The 26,011-nt window shown below is 38.2% G+C and overlaps 1 protein-coding gene and 1 long non-coding RNA gene across 2 annotated transcripts in view; one reads left to right on the forward strand and one right to left on the reverse strand.

Moving 5' to 3' along the window:
* The window catches only part of LOC114207882 (uncharacterized), a 32,653-nt gene extending 10,641 nt beyond the window's left edge, over positions 1 to 22,012 (reverse strand). The window contains exons 1-2 of the long non-coding RNA XR_003608939.2: positions 21,947 to 22,012; positions 4,586 to 4,621 (exon numbers count right to left, since the gene is read on the reverse strand). This is a non-coding gene — a long non-coding RNA (uncharacterized LOC114207882). The remainder of the gene's footprint in view (positions 1 to 4,585; positions 4,622 to 21,946) is intronic.
* Positions 22,013 to 22,204: 192 nt separating this feature from the next.
* The window catches only part of FBXO33 (F-box protein 33), a 33,701-nt gene continuing 29,894 nt past the window's right edge, over positions 22,205 to 26,011 (forward strand). Inside the window, exon 1 of the mRNA XM_028100840.2 lies at positions 22,205 to 23,038. Within this exon, the coding sequence (XP_027956641.1) occupies positions 22,431 to 23,038 (608 nt within the window). The 5' untranslated portion in view covers positions 22,205 to 22,430. The remainder of the gene's footprint in view (positions 23,039 to 26,011) is intronic.

The following is a 26,011-nucleotide window of genomic DNA, read 5'->3' on the forward strand; positions in this document are numbered from 1 at the left end:
AGAGATGAAAAGTACAGCATACAGAGTATAGTGAGTAATATTTTAATAACGTTGTAGGATGACAGATGGTGACTACACTTATTGTGAGCACTGAGTAACATATATAAATGTCAAATCACTACTGCTTCCTGAAACTAATACTGTATGTCAGTTATACATATTAAATTAAATATATATATATATATATATATATGCGCACACAAACGCACACACACACACATACACACAACAGAATATTATTCAGCCACGAGAAGGAAATCCTGCCATTTACTACAACATGGATGGATCTTGAGGGCATTATACTAAATGACGTAAGTCAGACAGAGAAAGACAAATATTATATAATCTCACTACATATGGTATCTGAAAAAAGGCAAGCTAATAGAGTAAAACGGTGGTTGGCAGGTGCCACAAGGGGCTGCAAGGTAGGGGAAATGAGAAGATATTGGTCAAAGGTACAAACTTCAGTTATAAGATGAATAAGTTTTGATGATCTAATGTATAGTATGGTGACTAGAGTTAAAAATATCATATTATATATTTGAAAACTGCTACAAGAATAGATCTTAAGGGGCACCTGGGTGGCTCAGTTGGTTAAGCATCCACCTTCAGCTCAGGTCATGATCCCGGAGACCTGGGACTGACCCCATATCAGGCTCCCTGCTTGACTGGGCATCTGCTTCTCCTTCTCCCTCTGCTCCTCCCCTCGCTCATGCGCACACACGCCCTGTCTCAAATAAATAAAATCTTTAAAAAAAAAAAAAAGAATATATCTTAAATGTTCTCACCACACAGACACAAAAATAGTGATTATGTGAGGTGATAAAGGTGTTAACTAACCCTACTGTGGTAGTCATTTCACAATAGATATCTGTATCAAATCATCACACTGTACACCTTAACCTTACACAATGTTATATGTCAATTGTATCTCAATAAAGTGGGAAAAAAAGAAAATGATTAACAGAAAAACAGGTGTCTATAACACACAAATAATGAGCAATTAAAAATGTCCATTAATTTTACAAATTTATCCACCTATGTAAAACCTATGTTTGCCTTCACTGACTAAACATTAATTTAGAAGAATATCTTTAATTTTTTTAAAGATTTTATTTATTTATTTGACACAGGAGAGAGAGAGAGAGAGAGAGAGAGAGCAGTAGCAGCAGAGGGAGAGGGAGAAGCAGACTCCCCGCTGAGCAGGGAGCCTGATGTGGGACTCGATCCCAGGACCGTGGGATCATGACTTGAGCCTAAGGCAGACGCTTAACCGACTGAGCCACCCAGGCATCCCCAGAAGAGTATCATCTTAACTGTAGGTCCTTAAATGAGTTCAAAACCATGCCATATTAGAAACTGTCTCACACATTTATACATTTCTCAGATCTCAACAATAATAGCATTTCCTTGTAGGCTACAGTAAGAATTATGATCTTCACCTTAAGGGTCACAAAAAGTTATTGACACTTTTTAAAGAGAAGAGGATGTGATCAGATTTGCATTATAAAAGGAAGATCCCAGTTGTAGTATGGAGAATTAACTTCTGATATGTGTAGGGGTGGAGGGGGTGCTACAAGGGGTAGATGAATGATGCTATTGTAAAAATTGGTTAAAATATTATTGCAATGGTACATGAGTAGAATCTTGGATAATAATATATGTCTAGATTATTATTATGCTAGTGTGGTAGCAGCAGGAAAAAAAAAAAAAGGATGAATTGCAGACTAATTAGAAAGTAAAACTGACAGGACTTGGCTCTGCATAGCGTACAGGGAATAAGCGTGAGGGATCTCTCAAAGACAGAGAGTTGACCCTTAAACAAAATGGTTTGAACTGTGCAAGTCCACCTACATGTGGAATTTTTTTACAACAGTAATGTAAATGTATTTTCTCTTCCTTATGATTTTCTTAATAACATTTTCTTTTCTCTACCTTACTGTATTATAAGAATATAGTATATAATACATATAACATACAAAGTATATGTTAATCCATTGTTTATGTTACCAGTAAGGCTTCCAGTCAACAGCAGGCTATTAATAAAGTTTTGGGAGAGTCAACAGTTATATGCAGATTTTCAGCTTTTCAGGGTCAGCACCTCTAACCCCCACATTGTTCAAGGGTCAACTGTATACAGTTTATATAGATACATATATACACACACACACACAAAGGAAACTATAAAACTTTATTTTCAAAAGTAAAAAAATGTTTAAATATATAGTATATCAGTTCCTTAGAAAAGATGGCTGAACATAATTTCTACCTCTGTTTGAATTAATACCCTTTGCAATATGACCTCATTGCTCTTCCCATCAAAAGGTATAGTCTATTCCCTTATTCCCTGAATCTAAGCTGCCTTTTCCCTTGTTTTGCCAAGAGTCCAACAGAGGTGACACTGTAAGTTCTAAGCCAGTTTTAAGTGTGTATTTCAGAAGTCCTTGCAATTCTGCTACCTTGCTTAGATCCCTGAAACTGTCATGTGAATAAGTTTAGATTAGCCTGCTGCAGGATGCGAGAGACACAAGGCCCAACTGCTCCCAATGCCTCAGCCAAGAGTTCATCACTCTCATAAACACAGCCATCTAGGTAAACAGCTGAACAGAAATGCATGAGGGAGCCAGGCTGAGACCAAAACCATCCAGATGATCCCAGCCTAATCTCCTGATCCACAAGATGGTGAACTAAGTAAATGGTTGCTGTTTTAAGCCACTAAGCTTCGCTAAACCATAGAAGTTTCCTATATAACAAAAGACAACCAATAAATCTATCTAAGCTTTTCAGAGAGTTATACTGGCCAGCTAGCTAGATTTAGTGATTTACTGAATGATAACAACCAGAGTAAAGTCAAAGAGCAATGAAGGAACACTGAGAGCAGCCAGGCCTCTGCCCATATATCCTAAACTAAGCTTTCCAGTTGATATAACTAACCCACAGAAACAGAGCCCTCAGTCAGCCTTCCACTCAGAAAGGAAACCTATCAGAAGTATATCTATTTATTCAATAACAGAGAAAACTCACATCAGCTTCCAGTAATCATCAATGTATTCTTTATTCTTAAAAACAAGTTTGAAGAATTTCCAAACATATGAAGAAAACTGGGAGCAGGAAAGAAAAAAAAGAAAAAGAAAAAGAAACTAATTTCAGAGATCATTCCCAAAGATTATTAGTCCCAAAGAATATTTAGGGAGAAGACAATGTAAAAAAATAAATTCTAACTAGTATCTTTACAGAATTTTAAGATAATGTATCTATAAAACATGAACAGGATGCCACAGAAACAAAGAACACTAAAGGAACAGAGTTCTTTGAAAATAAATATGACTACTGAAAACATTTTTCAAAAGAAGGACTGAAAAATAAAGACAAGGACATTTCCTAGAACATACAGCAAAAAGAGAGAAAAATATAGAAGAACAAATGATACAAGAAATGGAGAATAAATTAAGAGATTCAACATCAGACGAAGAGAAGTTCCTGAGAAAGAAAAGCAAGAAAATATAGAGGAAATAACCAATATGAGACAGGAACCCATCAAAACCCTAGAGGAGAACACAGGCAGCAACCTCTTTGACCTTGGCCACAGCAGCTTCTTACTAGACACATCTCCAGAGGCAAGGAAAACAAAAGCAAAAATGAACTACTGGGACTTCATCAAGATAAAAAGCTTTTGCACAGCAAAGGAAACAATCAACAAAACTAAAAGGCAACCTATGGAATGGGAGAAAATATTGGCAAATTACATATCAGATAAAGGGATAGTATCCAAAATCTATAAAGAACTTATCAAACTCAACACACAAAAAACAAAAAATCCAGTCAAGAAATGGGCAGAAGACATGAACAGACATTTCTCCAAAGAAGATATACAAATGGCTAACAGACAAAAAAAAAAAATAAGATCAATAACTAGACATATTCTTTAGATTTCTGAGCATAAGTTGTATAAGGAAAATATCTTAAAACCTCCCAGAAAGGCAAGAAATAAACAGGCATCAAGCTTCTCAGTAACAGCACGAAATTCTAGAAGGCAATATGGCATGTCTTTAAAGTTCTGAAGGAAAAATGTTTCGAATTTAAAATTCTATATCCACAGGTCCATCAAGTACAAGGATCAAACAAAAACATTTTCAGACACTTAAGAACTATAAAATTTGTTATCAGGCAATGTTCTGAAGATACTGAAAATGTTATTCAGTAAAATGAAGTGAGAAACAAAGAAAACAATGGATCTAAGAAACAGAAGAACTACCCCAGGATCATAGCAAAAAAATAAAAAATCCAGAATGGTAAGTCTGCAGCCAACCTAGAGAGTAACAGATCCCAAGTGGGTCAGAAAGACAAAAGGCTCTAAAAGGACTGTCACCAAGAAGAAAGTAGATTTTATAACCCAGTATGACAGAGAAGGCAGATAATTTTCAGAATGAAGGTTTCTTATTTTGTTAATCAGAAGAAAAACAGTTAAGTCCTAACTCTAAAAGGAAAAACAATACATAAGAAAGTCAAGGTTCAATTATAAAGAAAATTAAAATATTACATAATTTTGAGAAATTTATGTAGAAGAAAAAATAATCCATTTTACCTTGATCCCAGAAGCATTATCCTCAGGGTGATGACTCTGGACATAGACAAAGAGATACAATCACAATATATACTATTTGGTTCTGTATCATATAATCATAATAAGTTAAACAGTTAAGTGCTGTTTATTGGTTTTAACTTTTAGAATAAATTGAAAGCATGGAAGAGTTAACTACAATTACAGAAAATTATTAACACTAATAGAAAATATTCATATAGTACTTATTATGTACCAAGTCCTATTTTAAGTGTTTTACATATATTAAATTATTTAAGCATAATAATCTTGTGAAATAAGTACATTATCCCCATTTTACAGCTCAGGAAAGTGAGGCACAAAGAGATTGAATAACTTGCCAGTTCACACAGCTAGGATGTTCTACAGCCTGGATTTGAAACCAGGCAGCCTGGCCCCAATGTTTACATTCTTAACCACAATGTTATACTGCCTTCTTTAAATAGAATATGGCTATTATCAACTGATAATTTTAAAGTAAATAGATATCTGACAGAAGTTAAAAGGCAGAAAGGAGGTAAAAGAGTTGAAGTAAAGGGTATAAGTGATAATATCTTCACTTTATAGAATGAGAAATAAGAGATACTGTTAATAGTTAATGGAACATGAAATAGAGGTTTAGGTATACTGGCATTGCAAAGATAGAGGAAATAACATCAATAATATATAACTACATAAAATTTGAAGTAGCACAAGAGTAGCGTAAATGAACTAAATCCTCATCTTTAATGGCAGGTCACCAACAATTATTGCCTTAGATGATGAATCAAGAAACAGTGACGTTAAGTATATTATTTTAAATTATAGAGGCATTCATTAGAGGACAAAAATAATTAAAATCTGCTTGTAGCATTTCAGACAGGCTAGTATAGTACAGCATTTAAAAGTATAAGCTTGGGACGCCTGGCTTCAGGTCAGGTCATGATCCCAGGGTCCTGGGATCGAGTCCCACATTGGGCTTCCCTGCTCGGCAGGAAGTCTGCTTCTCCCCCTGCCTGCCGCTCCCCCCTGTGCTCACCCACGCTCGCTCGCTCTCTCTCTCTGACAAATAAATAAAATCTTTAAAATTTTTTTAAAATAAAAATAAATAAATAATAAAAGTATAAACTCTGGGTGTGCCTGGGTGTTCCCAAACATCCTTGCTTCCTCCAAGTTTCTAGTGTTTGGAAAAACTGTTTCTCCACAGATTGCCTCTGAGGAATAGAACTGGGGTTCTAATCTCTGTAGAAAACATTGAAAATCATGGCCCCTGTGATATATCTCATTAGCTCACTAGGAGAAAAGGACACATATAAAATTATGACAAACTTTACAACACAGACAAGATAAAGGGAATGGAATAAAAGATACAGAATTTTGCAAAATAAAACTGAGTAAAGAGAAGTCAATGCATTCTAAGTAAAAGGAATGAGCAAAAACAGGAAAGCAACAATGCAAAAGGAGAGCTTAGGCAACATAGGTACTTCAATTTGACTGAAAGAAAAGATTTATATGAAACTACACTGTGAAAGGCCATGGAGGTGGTTAAGCGTCTGCCTTCGGCTCAGGTCATGATCCCAGGGTCCTGGGATCGACCCCCATGGGGCTCCCTGCTCTGCGGACAGTCTGCCTCTCCCTCTCGCTCTGCCCTTGCTCGTGCTCACTTGTATGTGCACACTCTCTCTCTCTCAAATATATAGAAAAATAAATAAAATCTTTTAAAAAAAAAGTATAAGCTCTGGATCAAAACTTCCTGGGATCAAAACCCAACTCCTCTACTTAGTATTAATAGCATTACTGAAGAAGGTTACTCACTCTTCTCGATTTCCTTATCTGAAAATGCCTAATTCATTTGGATATTATGGTTAAGAGTAAATACTTGTAGAGCATTAGAATTCTCTACATAGGACACTCCTTCCCCAGATATTCCCTCCCCACTCAAGTCTTTATTCGAATGCCACCTTTACAGAAGGGCCTTCATGGCCACTTTATCCAAAATGTCAATGTAGAATTCTCTACATAGAATTCTCTACATACATACCTATGTAGCAGCTATGAATTAGAAGAACACAACACATGAAGAAACAAAGATGCTCACACAAGTTTACATTTAGTTCCCAATTACTTAGCCAAGTATCCAAAATCTCATCAGTAGTGAGACAGACACTCAGAGCAGGAATAAATGTAGAATATCTCAGCACTGCTTCCACTGGCCTCTAGAGTCCTGCACTACCAGCAGGAGGGCAAGGTAGGGTCTAGCAATATTTGACAAGCCGAATTGTTATGATTCTACTTCTCTTTTAAATTCAGGGCTTACATCATTTTGGGAAGAACCACCCCTAACAAGCCATATCCTTTAATGGGAAGAAATTACAAACATCTGGGTTCCTGCTGGTTCTTGAGCCAAACCCAGTGCCAATAAGGCCGCAACTTTAAGAGGAGAAAACAATCAATATTCAGATGTTCCCAAACATCCTTGCTTCCTCCAAGTTTCTAGTGTTTGGAAAAACTGTTTCTCCACAGATTGCCTCTGAGGAATAGAACTGGGGTTCTAATCTCTGTAGAAAACATTGAAAATCATGGCCCCTGTGATATATCTCATTAGCTCACTAGGAGAAAAGGACACATATAAAATTATGACAAACTTTACAACACAGACAAGATAAAGGGAATGGAATAAAAGATACAGAATTTTGCAAAATAAAACTGAGTAAAGAGAAGTCAATGCATTCTAAGTAAAAGGAATGAGCAAAAACAGGAAAGCAACAATGCAAAAGGAGAGCTTAGGCAACATAGGTACTTCAATTTGACTGAAAGAAAAGATTTATATGAAACTACACTGTGAAAGGCCATGGAGAACCTGCAGCCTTTGGGGGTAGGCAACAAGCAGAGTTATGAAGGAGTAAGGTATTTCAAAATGTTTAATATTTCTTTCTACACTTACCTCTCTAGATGACTCAAATGGTCTCATAATCTTAAATATTATCTCTACGCTGATGACTTCCAGACCTCCCTCCTGAACTTCAGTCTAGTATACCCACATGAACCTAGACAGTCTTGCTCAGCATGGATGTCAAGCAGGCATCACAAACTTAGCACGTGCCAAGCTTAACTCCCGAAAATCCCCTGCCAAACCTGCTCCTCTCAGAGCCACCTACATTCCCAATTAATGGCAATTCCATCCTTTAGCTGCTCAGGCCAAAGACCTTCAAATGATCCTTGACTCTTCTTTTCCTTTCATACTTCACATCCAATCCATCAGAAAATTATGTTGGCTCTACTTCAAATATTCCCAAACCAGAATACCTCTCACTACTCCCACTGCTATTACACAGGTCTGGGCCACCGTTATCTCTGACCAGGATTGATGTCAAAGATCCTAACTGATCTCCCTATTTCCCCTTGCTCCTCAATATGGGTACCACAATGATTCTGTTAACATGTAAGTCAGATCATTGCACCTGTATGTTTCGTTAAGAGTAAAACCACACTCCTAATTGTGACCTACAGTCTGTGTCTTCCCACTGAAATCTCTCTCCCCTTGATTCCTACTACTAATCTTCCACTCTGCTCCTCCCCAGTATTCAAACATGCCAGGCACACCTGTACCTTGAGGTCCTTTGCACCTGCTGTTCCCTTTGCCTGGAACACTCCTTCCCCAGATATTCCCTCCCCACTCAAGTCTTTATTTGAATGCCACCTTTACAGAAGGGCCTTCATGGCCACTTTATCCAAAATGTCAACCTTTTACCCTTGATACTCCCTTCATACTCCAACATTTTTTTTTCTCCTTTGCAGTTATCACCATTTAACACACTATGTATTTTGCTTACTTGTCATTCTTCTATCCTTACTAGACCAGGAGTCATACATATCTGTTTGTTTGTTGATTACTCTATCCTTAGCACCTAAAAGAGTCCTTGACACATAGTAAGCACTCAATAAATATTTGTTAAATGAATAAAAGAACATGACAATACTGCATAAAATACATTATAAGGAAAAGAAGTTATAGTTAGAATACCATATTCTCAAAAACATTTGTTGACTACCAACCATGATGCAAGTCTTTTGTGGGATACAAAGATGAAAAAGACAATGATGAGAAAGAGACACAATCAACTATAATCCAAAATAGCTTTTCACAACTTCCATGTGAAACTTACAGATAAAGTGGTACACTGACATGGATGGAAGTGGAGGGGATTATGCTAAGTGAAGTAAGTCAAGCAGAGAAAGACAAGTATCATATGATTTCACTCATATGTGGAACATAAGCAATAGCATAGAGGACCATAGAGGAAGGGAGGGAAATCTGAAGGGGGAGAAATCAGAGAGGGAGATGAACCATGAGAGACTATGGATCCGGGGAAACAAACTGAGGGTTTCACAGGGGAGGTGGGTGAGGGGATGCAGTAACAGGGTGATGGGTACTAAGGAGGGCACATGTTGTGATGAGCACTGGGTGTTATACACAACTAAAGAATCACTGAACACTACATCAAAAACTAATGATGTACTATACAGTGGCTAATTGAACATAATTTAAAAAAGATACTATTAACAATGAAAAAAAGAAAGTGGTATAAAAACTCAAGAGAAAATTCTATTGCTAGGAAACTACTGCACTAACACAGGCATCAGGTGACCAGGCACTATACTAGATAGAGTGCAGTAACAATGGAAAAGAATCAGACGTGATAATGATCATAACAACGGACAGAAATAGTAGGATTTGGTGACTAGCTGAATAGGGAAAGACATGACCACTAAGTGTCAAGCTTAGATAATAAAAAGAATAGAGGTGCCATTTAGAAATAAAGAAGGAAGGAAGGAAGGAAGGAAGGAAGGAAGGAAGGAAGGAAGGAAGGAAGGGAGAGAAAGAAAAAGAAAGAAAGAAAGAAAAAGGAAGGAAGGAAAGAAGGAAGGAAGAAAAAGAAAGAAAGAAAGAAAGAAAAAAAGAAAGAAAGAAAGAAAGAAAGAAAGAAAGAAAGAAAGAAAGAAAGAAAGAAAGAAAAAGAAAGAAAGAAAAAGAAAGAAAGAAAGAAAGAAAGAAAGAAAGAAAGAAAGAAAGAAAGAAAGAAAGAAAGAAAGAAAGAAAGAAAAAGAAAGAAAAGGAGGGGGAGGGAAGGGGGAGAAAAGGAGGGGGAGAGAAAGGAAAGGAAAGAAAAAGAGAAAAAAGAAAAGAAAAGAGGAAGTTTAAAGTGGATGGAAAAATGGTTAAGTCCAACATTAGACACATTTTGTTTGAGGTAACAGCAGACCATACAAGAGATAATTTCAGGACACAATTCTAGATTCAGAGCTGTAACTCAGGGTTAAGAAATACAGACTTAAAAGTTATTTTCCCACAGAGAGATAACTGAACTGAAAAAGGTAAGATTTCTAAGCAAAAGACTAAAGGCAAAAGCCATGGGAAATAGGCAAACTTACAGACAGGGGGAGGAAGAGGTACAAATGAACATGACAGAAAAAAATTGAGAGGAAGAAATAAAACCAGGACATCTCACTATATATATATATATATATATATATATATATATATATATATATGCCACAGCTATAAAAATTTATCCTGGCTTTTAAAAAATAACAAGTTACCATCTATTTTCATATTTAAGAATTTTGCAAATATGTTCATTAGGTACTCAAAATCTCAGATGAAATCAAAGCAAAATTTCAGTTCAATTTTGTCTTAGAATTGTCAGACTAGTACAATGAGACATTTTCCTGGTAACCTCTGAAACAAAAAAAAAAAAAAAACAGCTGTACTTTTGCACATGTAATGGAGCGTGGATGTAAGATAAAAATATGATACAAGACTGTCACCTAGGAAACCACTTAATATCATGGCAAATTGCTCAGCTTTATAATGTAATTCAACCTTGCTCTGTATCTGCCCCAGTTCTATATATAAGAAGAATTCGATATATATTCATTTATACGGACAGCAAACAGGACAAGTAACAAAACAGAGAAATAGGTAAATTTTAAATAATTAGGTGAGGGGAAAGAAGGGAAATGGGAAGCCACTGTTTAATGTGTATAGAGTTTCAGTTTGAAAAAATGAAAAAGTTCTAGAGATGGGTGGTGGTGACAGTTGTACAATGTGACTATACTTACTGCCACTCAACTATACACTTAAAATGGTAAATTTTATATTATATATATATTTTTTTTAAGATTTTATTTATTTGACAGAGAGAGACACAGCAAGAAAGGGAACACAAGCAGGGGGAGTGGGAGAGGGAGAAGCAGGCTTCCCGCCGAGCAGGAAGCCCGATGCGGGGCTCGATCCCAGGACCCTGGGATCATGACCTGAGCTGAAGGCAGACGCTCAACAACTGAGCCACCCAGGTGCCCCATGTTATATATATTTTTCTACAGTTAAAAAAAATAACTAGTTCAGCTCATATTTTGTGCTATAAGATAAATGTTAATTCTCCAGGAGAATATAGTTATATCAATTTTTTTTAATCCTGTGTCTCTGAATTCATAACTATAATTCAGCAAGGAAGAGAAAAAGCTTTGATCCAAGATGAAACTGACAAAGGAAAACAGAGAACAAGATGAAAACGGGTTTTTTTAGCATTTTTACTTTTTTTTATTTTAATTTTTATTTTTTTAAAGATTGTATTTATTTGACAGAGACAGAGACAGACACAGCAAGAGAGGGAACACAAGCAGGGGGAGTGGGAGAGGGAGAAGCAGGCTTCGCAGACCAGGGAGCCCGATGCGGGGCTTGATCCCAGGACCCTGGGACCATGACCTGAGCCGAAGGCAGACACTTAGCTGACTGAGCCACCCAGGCGCCCCTAATTTTTATTTTTTAAGTAAACTCTACATACACTGTGGGGCTCGAACTCAAGACCCCAAGATCAAAAGTTGCATGCTCCACTGAATGTGCCAGCCAGGCACACCAAAAACAGGTTTTTTTAATTCAAAATAATTTTTATGAATTATTCTTGCTTATTTTGCTTACTTAGCTTCATATTAAAGCTAGAATAAATTTGGCAACAACATACCAATAAGCCAACCATCTAAGTTTTTAAAGGCTGAATTAAAAAAGGAATGTTTCAAAGAGGCAAAATTTAAAATGTACTCATTACTACTAGTGCCATGAGAAATCAGCAACAGACATACGGGAATGAATGATCTTTAGCATACAATAGCTCAAGCAGTCACCAAATAAACAGGAAATGCTCATGGTGTCTAGTATCTGGTCAGCTCTCTGCGTGTGCACTTGATTTTTAACTCTGCCAGGGCGCTTCTCCCTCGTACCTCCTCTGTGGTACAAAACATATTAGCAGTAGTAGTCCAAAACCTTGTTTATCCCTCGTGGAAATGATGCAACGCTTTACAACCATCCAAATCCTATTCACCCTTCAAGAAGAAATCTCATCTTCTTCATGAAATCTTCTACCAATCCAAAATACACTGATCACTTCATTGCTAAATTCTCATATCCTTTGTAGTCTAAATTAGTACTTCCTGAACTATCTGTAGTAAGATGCCATTTTTAAAAATTTTCTAATCCATTTTGGACTGATACTTTCATAAAATGAAATTACCAGGAATTTTTAAACATGCAAAATAGAAGTTTTTTAATTTTTTAATTTTTAATTTTTTTAATTTTTTAAAAAAAAATTAAATTTTTTATTATAAATTCAATAGACAAAAAATTACTGTCAAATTTCTTTTTTTATTTTTATTTTTTTTAAAGATTTTATTTATTTATTTGAGACAGAGAGAATGAGAGAGAGAGAGAGAGCACATGAGAGGGGGGAGGGTCAGAGGGAGAAGCAGACTCCCCGCTGAGCAGGGAGCCCGATGCGGGACTCGATCCCAGGACTCCGGGATCATGACCTGAGCCGAAGGCAGTCGCTTAACCAACTGAGCCACCCAGGCGCCCCTCAAATTTTTTTTTAAAGATTTTATTTATTTAGCAAGATAAGAGTGTGCATACCGACAAGTGCAGGGACAGGCAGAGGGAGGGAGGGGGAGAGAGACAAAGAATCTAAAGCAGACTCCATGCTGAGTGCAGAACCAGATGCAGGGCTCAATCCTAGGATCCTAAGATCATGACCTGAGCAGAAATTAAGAGTCAGACACTTAACTGACTGAGTCACCCAAGCTCCCACTGTCAAATTTCTATAAATGTTTCTAAAGCTAATTCTCAATTTCCACACTTAAATTCCAGCACAATGCAGTTAGTGCACCAGTGGTCTACAGTTTGCATTTTGAGTAGCACTGATTTAAACAACTCAGGGCTTCAGTCAATGAATCTTTATTATATACTTAGCATAAACTCTTCACTATGCTAGATACTGGAGGGTAATCAAAGAGGTACATACCATAGGCTTTTTCTCTAAAACCGTAAGTTTTCCTCTATTTTGTGGGAAAGAACAAGTGTGAATCAATAATAAATAATACAGATAAATGTTTTGTTTCTGTTCAAAGGAAAAGATCACTGAAGTCTGGAGTAGTGAAGACAGTACACTTAAAAAAAAAGGGAATGGGGTACCTGGGTGGCTCAGTCATTAAGCATCTGCCTTCGGCTCAGGTCATGATCCCAGGGTCCTGGGATTGAGCCCCGCATTGGGCTCCCTGCTCCGTAGGGAGCCTGCTTCTCCCTCTCCCACTCCCCCTGCTTGTGTTCCCTCTCTCCCTGTGTCTCTCTCTGAAAATAAATAAAATCTTAAAAAAAAAAAAGTGAAATCTTAAGCCAGCATCTATATTTAAATAGGACTCAGGTATGAAAAAGATGGTAACTCCAGAGAGTAGAGATTACATGTACAAAGGCACAGAAATGAGAATCAACATTGTATGTTGATAACTGAACAGCTCTCACTAGAAAGTCAGGTATTGACAGGCAGGGAACTGAAAGACAGGCAGGGTTTACATAGGGAAAACCAAGCAATGCATCAAAGTTTCTCCAGAAGTACCACAATAGAATTAGTGTTCTAGAAAGATAAGCCATTAGTGGTATCAAAGTTGGAGCAGAGCAGGTAGAAATTCTGCACTTGCAGGGATCATACATCATACTTTTTTACATATCCTACAGAACCTAGAGAAGTGCTCAGCCCCTGGTGGGTAGTAAATGCATCTTCCTTAAGCAGCACATATTACAAAATATTTAAAATTCTATTAGAAGTACTAATTGAAGATATTCCATCTTTACTTCACCTGACTCCTGAAGATTAAAATAAAAAACAATGTATAGATACTTAAGCCTGTATAACAGTAAAGAGAACTCAACTTGGAAAAGAGTTGGTCATTGGCCAGAAAGAGATTTCAACAAGTTTCTGAGAGACAAAAAGTAGACAGGAGTATACTGACAACTTATACAGAACATAATATACTAGGAGGAAGTTGCAACTGAGGTGATAGCTGACCTGCTCACTGAAAGCCCAGAGAGATTCTAAGCTCAGAGACACCTTGTTTCCTAAGGAATATTAGGAAAAGGGTGAGAAGAGTGGCTAAGAACAGAGATTAATTGAAGATCTCAATACAGAAAAATTGTACCAATCAAATACACCACCTACCCTCCTCTTCCACCTCCACTCACAAAGCACACAAGGAGCCTAATATTTACCCCCAGCCAAAAACAGTTAAGACTGTAATTATTCTTTGCAGCAAAGATGGCCATCTGTTGACCAAAATTCATACACCTCCTCTTACAGTATAAAGTTGTCCCTAAGAAGTAACTGCTTAGCCAAAAACAGCATCTCTCAGACCCTCCTGCATGTAGGCAGACACATGTGACTAAATTTAGCCGATGGAAGGTAAGGAGAAATAATGTCATTTCCTTACCAAGGCAATCAAGTGCCTTCTCCATTCTTTCCCCCTTCCACTAGGAGACAGAGAATCACAAGGCATTTTAAGGATGGCAGAACCACAAGACAAGAAGGAATTCTCAGCAGGCAGAGAAAAGCTACCTGCTGAAAGGAAGGCCCTCACTGGACCATTAAACAAGTGAAAAAGTATTTATTAAAACATGGAAATTTTCAGGTTTATTTGTTTCAGCAACTAGTAGCCTTATTAATTAGAGCCCTTCTCTTAAAAGGAAAAAAGAAAAAAATATCACCATAAAAATTAACTTTACACTATGGTTTTAGTGACTCAGAGACAGGCATTCCTCTTTGTGGCATTTGGAAGACCAGCAGCCTGACAGCTTTCTGTACACCCACACTAAAGACTGCCAACTGGCATGTTCCACCATACATGCATATTAAGATGACAAACTAGGCAATTGGAATGGGAGTGACATGAATAATTATGACCAAGAGGTCAGATGTAGTAGACTGAATTGTTCTTGTAGCTTATCCTGTAAGGCTATAGGCAACCCAATCATGCTTTCAATATTCTGCCTTGAAATTTCCTTGCCCAATGATAACTTCATTAGTTACATCTGTTATCTTCTATGTTACTACAGACAACAATTTTATAAAATGTTTTGCTACTACATAATACAGTTTACCATTTTTTCCAGCCTTCTATAATAGTTTTCTTGTTGACCACCACCCAGTCCCAAAACAAATGACATATTTTAAATTTCTGTTACAGCAACACCCTACTTCTAGGTACCCATTTTTATATTAATCAAGTTTTTTATGCAAAATAAGCAGGCACAAAATCTCAGTAGCATACATAAAATAAGCATATATTTCTCACTTAGAAATTAATTCTTCAGGTGAATTGAGGCAGCTCTGTTTCAGGCTGTCGGTCAAATTGACATCCTCTCCATGTCTCTATCTGGGGCTCAATGGTGGCCAAAAGATGACTGGGACATGTTTTATTATACAAAGGTTGGAAACCCCCAAATTAGAAACATTTAACGCCTCTTAAGGCCTACATTCAAAACTGGTACACTGTCACTTCCTACATTCTCTTAGCCAAAGCAAGTTGTAAGACCAAGCCTAAAATCATTAAAAGGGGTATGGGGGAAATTATACTCTTCCCATGACAGTGGATGAGAGAGGAGTAACTGCTGAACAGTTATCTAATCTGCCATAATCTACCCTCCTGTATACAAAAGACTGTGATGTTGTGCAGCAAAAGCTGATTAATCTAAGAACCAAGAGAAAAACTAAACTCATAATTAACTATCCAGATATTAGTAGGAAGATTAGGAAAGATGGGGGAGCAATTAATTGAACTAAGTCTTCATCTTTTATAAAAGGGAGTAGATAGATGATATTTAAAGTTAATCAATCAAGGAATGCAGGAAAAGCATGTAACTTAAAATTACCTAAAGAAAAAAAATTTAAAAAATTACCTAAAGAACAAAATACCCAAATAGTTTAAAATGTTTGTTTCTGGGAGTAGGCCACAGCGGCAGACAAGGAATGAGAAACTGTCGTTTTTCATCAAAAGTATTTTGTTGTTGTTGTTAGCATGTCCATGTATTACTTCAGTTAAGAAAAAAAATTATGAATTTTCTACTAGAAACTTCTTGCTTAAAGGCTAGATTTTAGAGATGTTAAAATCTTCCTGTATATAAAGTAAATACCATGGAAGAAACTGTATCCTTCAACTGAATGGAAAACTTATTGTATTTTCTTTGTGGTATAAAAGAATGAGTTCTCTTCACCCCACCCCTCCCCTATTAATATTCAACATAAGCAAAGAAGTAGTTCATATTCCTAAAGAATCCAGTTAAGAGCTGACAAATTTTTATATTTAGAAATTTGATATCATTGTGGCTTTTAAAAATTCTTAATTTGAAAAAAAGTTACTTATAAAATTTAATACGTGATATGCCACTACCCACAATATAAGGAATTGGCACAAATACAATCCACTGAAGAATGTATTATACATACAACAAAAGGAAAGTAGAAAACAAGCAACCAAAGGAACCCAATTAAAATGATTACTTAGAGACAGTGCCCCTTGAGTAATAGTCCTATGTACCCCATTGTGGGATACTACAATGTAAGCTGTACAACTCCAACTAAAATAATTAAAATCAGCCAGTTACTAATTTTAACAAGAAGTTAAGGAACTCTATTGGTTGAATCAACTGCATCAAAAACAGCAATACTTAGTTTCTAATATATTTTTAGCAACACAAGGTACCTCATTAAAACACCCATCCTGTAGCATAAAGGCAAGAAATCAATAATGCTATAAAATAAACACACTAAACTTTTTTTTTCCTTTAAATTCTAAAGGTAAGAATAAAAAAAAAAAAAAAACCCAGCTCTGGAAGTGGACTTAAAGCACAGGAATTAGCTAGTAGGCCTGCTCTTAGAACACAAAGTGACTCCAGGCCACATTTATGAGAGCTCTTAGGTAAAGAAGCTGTAACCTGGTATCCTACAGGTAATCTGGTTTTGTGTAGCCCACAGAATATTTCTAATGTGAATGAGCTAGCAATCAGGACATTTCATCTTTTTAAAAAAAAAAATTAGTATTTTAGTGTCTTCTGAAAATCTAGAAACTCTGAACTTTCCCAGTGGGGGAAGCATCCTCTGGTAAGTTACAGTCCTCCCCACTCACTATCACATTGCTCAGGACCCAATTCTTCTCTCACTGCCTGTCTCTTTTAGAAACAGATTTTCCAATTCACAAACTTGCACAATAAATTTGTGAGTGGCCTGGTTAGAATCAGTTCTGATATCAGCAACACGGTGCACCCAGGGGGGAAGAAAACCGATCCTTTGTCCTGCAGCCAGCTCACTAGGGCCCACTTTCCCTACCCTAAAGATAAATTCCCTTCAGTCCTTCACTTCTTTTTCCTGTAATATGACCTCACTAGGAACCATTCCAATCCATCTGACAAGGGTGGAGAGAAAGGAATCTGGTTCCCAATTCTATTTTCCCAGGAGGCTCCTGTGCCTCTAAGTAAATTTATGGATGCATGCTAAGAGATAATTGGGAGGGGGGGCTGGGTGGCTCGATGGCTCAGTCGTTAAGCGTCTGCCTTCGGCTCAGGTCATGATCCCAGGGTCCTGGGATCGAGCCCCCATCGGGCTCCCTGCTCTGCGGGAAGCCTGCTTCTCCCTCTCCCACTCTCCCTGCTTGCGTTCCCTCTCTCGCTGTGTCTCTCTCAGTCAAATAAATAAATAAAAAAAATAAAAAAGAGATAATTGGGAGGAAGTTATGTCATCTCTATTTGCCAACAGTATCTGAAACCCAAACCTTGTTCAGAAAAAAACATTTTTTCAAAAGATGTTTGCATTTAGGCAATTTTCACATTTATTGGTAGTCTTAAGCATCTTTTCATGATGTAGCTAAAATAAAATCTGTCATGGGTTTTTTCTGCTATAATATTGCAAATGATTCAGCATAATAAAAGTTATATTTTTATAACTACTGTTTGACAACTTGCCAAACAATAATGGAGAAAAGGCTACAGTACAAATATATTTAATATCCTAATAACCTAACAAGAAAAAGCACCAAGCTTGGCATGTTAGAAAAGGAAGAATATAAGAATACTAAATGTTTAATTTCTCTCCAAAAAAACCCACATTAATACAAATTAAGATAACTTCATAAAACTTGAATCAATCATAATAAATATAAGAAAAATGGAACAAACACTTGTCCAACAACAGATCAGACCACATTAACCCACCAGGGCACACATCTATCTTGATGTTATAGTCTTATCCACCATTCGTTGCCTGGGTTTCAGATCCAAATAAGTATGGGTAGTTGCTATAGTGACAATATGCCACTTTTGGAACAAGGAGCTTAGTACTACTGAGTATTTATGAGCTTTATAACATCAGTACTTCCTCCCACACTTTGAATCCTAGTTCAGACATTATAACTTCACAAAATGCAATTTCATTCTGCTGTTCAGAAGTCAATTTTGTTGGTTTATCATAAAGTTTATACTTTAGTATATATGTCAAGAGAAATAGTCTAACTCGTTAAATTAACATGCTAAGAATACACATACTCAATAAATATTTGATTAATGTTAAAGATGTTGGCTTAATAAACAAGTTGTATCCCATCATTGGAATTTTTGGTTTTATTATGGTAACTAAGGCCAAAAACCATATCATTAATTCATGTCTTAGCTTATTTTCATTAATAATACTATTACAACCATTCTTCACATAACATGAAAGTAAAAAATTTTAAAAAAAACCCTGAGAAGCTGATTTATTTTATAGCAGATTGATATATTTTTATTTCCTTTAGGAACAATTCCTAATAATTAAAAAGTAAGTATTAATGGTATCCAAGAAAAATGCAGTTTGTTTCTAGCAAAATGCTAAGAATAAGGAAAAATAATCTCAAATCAATCAGAGAATATCTCAAGATCTTCAAAAAGTCAGAGCCTGGAAATCCTCATTATATTGCTTCTGGGAAGAAAAATGATACAGCCACTTTGGAAAACAGTTTGACAATGTCTCAAAAAGTTATACACAGAACTACCATATAACCTACCATACACTTTCCTAGGTATCTACCCAAGAGAAATGAAAACACATGTCCACAAAAAGACTAGCACATGAATGTTCACAGAAACGTTATTCATAATAGCTGAAATCTGGGAACTAAATATCCATCAAGTGGTGAATGGGTAGATTAAAAAAAAAATCCATAAAATGGAATACTATTCAGCAATAAAAGGAACGGATTCATGACACATGCTACATCATGAGTGAACCTCAAAAACGTCATGCTAAGTGAAAGAAGACACAAATCATATATTGTATGATTCTATCAATATGAAATGTTCAGAAAAAGCAAATTTATAGAGACAGAAAGTGCATTAGTGGCTGTCTGAGGAGTGGGAATTAGCTATAAATGGGCATGAGGTATCTTATTAAAGGGATGAAAATGATCTTAAACTGATTTACAGTGATGGCTGCACCATTTGGTAAAATTACTAAAAATCACTGACTTGTATACTTGAAATGGGTGAATTTTATATGTAAAATATGTCTAAATAAGTTCTGTCTTCTTAAGTCAGAGAATATCAGAGCTGCAGGGAACCTTGTCAAAACTCTATTTGTACAGATGGAGAAAATGAGGACCAAAGAGGTTAAGCAAATTGTTTAAATGTCACCTAGCTAGATCATAGCAAAAGCAAAAAAAGATCAAAATCTAGCCTCATTTTCCAACCCAGTCCAGTGTAACATCTATTAAAAATGCTCAAGGAATTTTTTTATTATAGTAATAATCACACAGAATTCTTTGAGAGGCGCTCTAGAAGCATCAAATTTGAGACTCAAAAATAACTACGGGCACCTGGGTGGATCATCGGATTAAGCTTCTGACTCTTGATGTTGGCTCAGGTCCATCTGATCTCAGGGTTGAGATCAAGCCCCTCCACCAGCTCTGCACTTAGCACGGAGTCAGCTTGAGACTCTTTCCCTCTCCTTCAGCCCCTCCCCCTGCTTCCACTCTCTTTAAATAAATAGACAAAATATTTTTTAAAATAATAACTAATTAAAATATACCAAAAATCAATGAGTACATGATATTAAAAAAATAAATAAAAGCTAGAAAAACTCATTTGTCACTCTTTGAGGCCCTAAAACTTACTTTCAAAATTGGTAATAAAGAAAAACATCTAAACATTTTTTTTCTAACTTTCCAACAGAAGCTGTATTTTGGAGTAACTACATGTTGCCAGTTTATGAAAGAAAGCTTCTACCCAGAATGCAAATTAATAAATATAGATGAAATGAAAGAATTAGAAACTATCATTTTGCAACCCCTAATAAAATTATGATTCAGGCAAGAATTATCAATTATTATTAAGGGCATTAAGTGAATGGTTAATAGGGGAGTTAGACATTTTTAGAAAGCCAAATAACACGTTACAGATTACTTTAAGGAGAAAAACAAAGCATAAATTTAGGGGGGAGATCAAGATGTCACCAACTTAATCAAGCCATTAGCATTAATGTCCAGGTTTATTAGAAATTCAAGGACTAGAGAGGTAAGCTAAACACCAAGAGAAAATAGTCAAAAAATTATAGAAGGGGAGATATTTTACTGGATAATGTCTCCTCTCTAGCTAATCAAAGGGGAAAAAATGTGTTGGGGGGGTGACTATTCTAGATTAACAGACTTGAAATACATAAACAAAAACAAGTGTGGTCTTTAACTGGATTCTGGTTTGGATAAAACAGCTGTAAAGGTCATTTGGGAGATAAATGGATAAACATGAAGACTTACAATATTAGATATTAGAATATTAGATAACATTAAGATGTTATTTAAAGTGTGATAATATTTTTGTTATATAGTTAAATATGCTTTTATGGAGATGCATACTGAAGAACTTAGAAATGGAATATCTAGAGGTCAGTGGTTCACTTCAAAATACGTCAATGAGTTTAAGAAATAAAAAATTAAAATCCAAGTCTCAACTTCCTAATTCACTGCTGTTGCCGTAAGTACTCGTTATTCATTAAGATATAATAGTAATTACATTGAAAGAACACTTGCAGACAGAGGTTCAGAGAAGTGATCTACCAGAATGATAGCTTTTTTTCTTACAGGTACTTAGCTGATGAGAACTCACAGATAACAACACTATATCGTTGGCAACATGGTACGTGCAAGGCACCAAAAGCCATCAAAGCAGAATGAATGGAGAGTTTTGCCCTCAAAGAGCTAAAAATATTTAGAACAGTTTCTTGGTGTTTACTAAGAGAACAAGGCTGTTCCAAGATCATAGTGAAGGCTCTGGAGCGGCAGCCTCACTAAAGCAATCCTCAATTATTACATAAAAATCACTTATTCCTTTCGGACTTCACCGCTTTTTACAACCAGTAAACTACTTCCCAAGTTGTGATCAAGGGACACTTTTAAAAATCCTTCCCTGAAATTACGGGCGCCAAACTAAAGAAAACCTTTACCATAACCATCAGCTTCTTTTCAACTAAGAGCCTTTAAATCTCAGAACCGGGAACTCAGAACTTCCCTCAAATCCCGGAGAAGAGGCTGATGATCGACCAGAGATCGAACTCATTTGCCTTTTCTTCCCTCTCTCCCTCAAAATCCAACGGGTGGCGCTGTCCTCACACCTTCCCCACAGACCGGGTGTGCGCAGAGGTTATTTGCACTGTCGGACCAGTGATGAACTTCCACCTGCGGCCTCGGTCTGTGCTCGCCGCCGCCCCGCACCGCGCTTCTCCTCTACCGACACAGCCCGTCCGAATTAGCCCGCGAGTCCGCCCGCTCCCTCTCCTTAGTGGCTCTCTCTGTCTCTCACGAACTCTTAACAGTACCCTGGGCGGGTGGGTCCGCCCAGAAACCCCGTGCATGCTGACATTTTGGCTCTGAGTCCTCGGCCCAGCAACTGAGAAACTGCGAGACCCCTCGCACTGACCCGAGTTCCCCCAATGCCACCGCCTGAACGTCCAAATTAACTAACTGACTTACACACTTGATGGGACTCAGCAGCCACTAGATGGGACGAACCGCCTAGCGCCGGCACTAACCGCGCTTCCCGCCCCGCCCCGCCGGCCTGCGTGCGTCAAAAGTCACGTGCCGCGTCTCCCTTCCCTACCGGCAACCAGGCGCTCCCCTCTTCCGGAAGTCGTGCTCCTCCTCGCAGGGCTCCTCCCACCACCGGTGACGTCAAACTCAGCGTCTACCACTGCTCTGCCTCCGCCTCCAAGCGCGGGGAGGTCTGCCGTTTCTTTACGATAAGTCCCTCCGCTTCCTGGGCCCTAAACATTACAAGCGAGGATTTTGAAGTTACTGAGGGTGTAGGCCTTGGACTCGCGTGAGTACAGGTTAAGGGGCCAGAAGCTGGCTATCTAGAAGCCACACCCTCAGAGACCTTCCCCCCTCTCGGCAACTTCTGCTGCACTTGGTTCCGCCAAGACCCACGACGGTTCCGCCCCCTTCTTCCTTGTCATTGATGTTGTTGTTCTTGTCAGTGCCGCAGCCCCGACCGCCGGGAGCTCGAACCCGAGCCGGGGCCGCCCGGGTGGCGTGGTGGCGGCGGCAGCAGCTGCGGCGGCAGCAGCTGCGACGGCTGCGGGGGCTGCTCCGGGGACTGCGGGGGCGGCCGGGGGCTGGCAGCCGGCGGCGGGGCCGGATGGCTCTGTGCGGACAGGCGGCAGGCGCCGCGTCGCTGCCCAGCGAGCTGATCGTGCACATCTTTTCCTTCCTGCCGGCGCCGGACCGGCTGCGGGCCTCAGCTTCCTGCTCGCACTGGCGCGAGTGCCTCTTCTACCCTGCTCTCTGGCCCCAGCTCCGCATCTGCCTCCGCGTCTCCCCTGCGGAGCAGCCTCGGCTCGAATTCCTCATGCGCAAGTGCGGCTGGTTCGTGCGGGAGCTGCGTGTTGAATTCGCCGCCGAGAATTACCTGAGCGGTGGCGGCGGCCCGGGCGACGGAAGCGGCGCGGACACCGGGACTGGCGGGGAAGAAGTCGAGGCCCTGCAGCTCTCAACCCGTTGGCTGGAAGTGCTGCGCACCTACTTGGAGCTGGTGCTGTGCGTGCTGGTCAGCATCCGGAACAACAGGTAGGCTCATCATGGACCTTCCATCCATCCTCCTTTCCCCTCTCCCCTTCTCCCTGGGCCCCTTGGCGCTTCCCACCTCTCACCCCGAAATAGATTCAGTGCGGATACGCCCGGCCGGATTTAGCGTTGCTTTCTTCAGTGACTGCGGGTGTCAGTTCCAACTCGGCGATTTACTTGAGGCGGGAGGGCATAACGGGACTCATCATAATACTTTATAAACAGTGATGGACTTGATGTTTGTCAGACACCTCTCCTGGCGCCTTTCAAGCACTGTCTCATTCATCCTCTCTGTGGCCCTGGGATGAAGCTGACAGGCGCCGTCATTCTTCATTTTACAAATGGGAGAGCTGAAGCTTGTGGGGGTGAGGCCTGTGAGTCTTGAGAGAAAACAAAACATAATCTGGTTTTTCTGACTCTGAACCTGTCCATTCAAAATAGTTCGTGGTGGGGGAAGAAGTAGGTATGCTGCTAGTGTCTCCCAGTTACAAGACTCTCCCTAAAAGAAATCTCTGACAGCCATTTTCTTACCAGGAATAGTTTTCATTAACTGGGCCAGGCACAAAGAGTAGGAGGAGTGTTTGTTAAAGGGATGGGGGAAGAGCCTGATCATCAGGGTTGGAAGTCCCTCCCCTTGCACCTCTAGACTCAACTTGTCCCCAGTGATTCACCTAAAAGTAGCACAGTACAGCTTAGTGTTTGTGTGTGCTAGGGGAACTGCCCAATGTCTGCAAAGAATAAGCATGTAAATGTCCTGGTTTTGCATCAGGACTTTATTGTAAATCTGGGACTAACTTCCTATGTTCTGACCTATTATCTTTAAAAGCATTTTCCTTTATTTGTCGTCCTCTCCAAAATCCTATTAATTTAAGTTTTTGCATCTGGATGTTCTAAATAACCTTACAATTAAACTGTGAGTCGGAAAAAATTTCACAAGTTCTAAAAGGAGCAACTTACCTGGTAATAATAGTTTAGCAGCTTACAAGTACGCCATCTTATTTGATCCTTTCAGTGACCCTGGGAGTTAGGCAAGGCAGCTATTATCCCTATTTTATAGAAAAGAAACTGACACAAGTGATGTACACATTGTCATACAGCATTATTTTTCTACAAGAGCAGTGTCCTTCCTTTTGCAATAAATACATTGTGTTTAACATCATGCATTATATTGAACAGGGTTGAGAGAAGGTACTGATTTAATATAATTTCTGGATCTGAATCAAAAGAGTGGGAGATAAGCATGTAGCTCCAACTTGTACCTGGAGCCTGGCTCCATCATTCCAGTGGCCTGTGTATTTCCCCAGCTTTTCACACCAAGCCCTTCCATTTTCTTACTTTGGTTGTATGTAGCAAAAGAGGCGGTTTGAAGCTGTAAATTTGAGACTCTCAGAGTTGAATGTATGACTAGAGGACCAAATGATCCAGAGTTTTAAAGATTCAGAGTCACTGAGCGCTTAAACTACTGATGAGACCAAGAGTGGGAGTGAATTCAGTGAGTACTAATTAGATTTTTCTGTTCTGAGATCAGATGGCACTTCTGAGCAACCATCCAAAAAAAAAAAGCTTGCCTTTGGTCCAAGTACGAACAAGCCTTACAGAGTGCCTAGTTCCTTTTAAGTGTCTTAATAACTGGTTGGTTGGTTGGATAGATAACGTTATATAGGCAAAATAGTGGTGTATCACCTCTTTCCTTTGTTGTTTAATTCTTCTCTTTCTCCTCTCCTTACCCCTACCACTTTCTTTTCAGCTTTGTTGAGGTATAAATGACCAAAATGTACCTACGAGTTTTATTAGCATCCCAACCTACCTGTCTCTAATGCCACCTTATGCCTGCCCATTTGGGTCAGCTATCACTTCTATACAAATACGGCACACTGTCATCTCTGATTTTAAGGTTTTCTTGTCATTTACAGTAGGGGTGGTACTGTGTGTTGTGCTGCTTTGGTAGCACATTCATTGTGTGTGTCTGAAATTAAAATATAGTATTATTACATGTATTAATCTGTACTAGTGATACTTCAAAGGGTTTTTTAAAATAAAATATCTTTATATGTCTGGAAATAAGTTAATTTAACCTTTATTTTTGAAAATGTCTTGAGATATTCTAGTAATATTGAAAGTGCTAACATGAATGTTAAAAGCATAAATGGGACTAGTTTTCTCTCAACTTTAACAAATTTGAAATGTTTTAGATCAAGTTGTTTATTTGGTAATTTTGTTAAAGCCTATACTTATTTCCTTCTGTAAACACTTAAACTACAGGCTCAGGTTCAGTGAAGAAGAAAACAATTTCATGTAGTGATTTTTGGGTTTTCCAAAACCGTTAAATTTAATAACTAATGAGAAAAATGAACATTTGATACTGTTCTTTACACTTCCAAGCTAAATTTACAGTAGTTTTGGGTCTTGATTTCTCCCATTTTTATAAGTACTAAAGGGGGTATGAAACCTACCAGTTCACAAGCCTGATGCTTCCAGGCTTTGTGGTGAATTCCTTTATATAATCTGTACAACTCAGACTGTTATTTTCTTGTGTTCCAGATATTTTCATGTCCCCCAGAAAAAGAACTAAAACTATAACCTTGGATTGTGGGAACTTTTTAAGGGTACATTTTAGTTTTTGCTTGATTCCTGGGTTTCATATGCACGTGTACTCTCAGAGTGAATGTAGCCTCTTTACAGATATCTTAGATGTTAGGAACAACTAAAGATCAAAGAGGTGCAGAAATGCCTCTCAAAGGGCAAAACACAGTCCTCTAGGTTTCAGAGTTCCCTTCCCTACGGGAGTCTACAATATCTGCCAGTATTGTAAGAAACAGAAAGTAAGAAAAAAATGCAGTAGGTATTTCTCATTCAACTGTATTATAAGTTAAATAGGCTGAATTTCTTCTGCAGTTGTTCCGTAAGAAATTGTTCTTAAAAGTTCAAAACAACACATGTAGATATTCATTTTTAGGATTTAATCTGGTTGTTGAG

The sequence above is a fragment of the Eumetopias jubatus genome, unplaced genomic scaffold (assembly GCF_037043125.1).
Source record: "Eumetopias jubatus isolate StellerSeaLion01/CBP00866 unplaced genomic scaffold, mEumJub1_p1.0 scaffold_7, whole genome shotgun sequence".
Taxonomy (NCBI): Eukaryota; Metazoa; Chordata; class Mammalia; order Carnivora; family Otariidae; genus Eumetopias; species Eumetopias jubatus.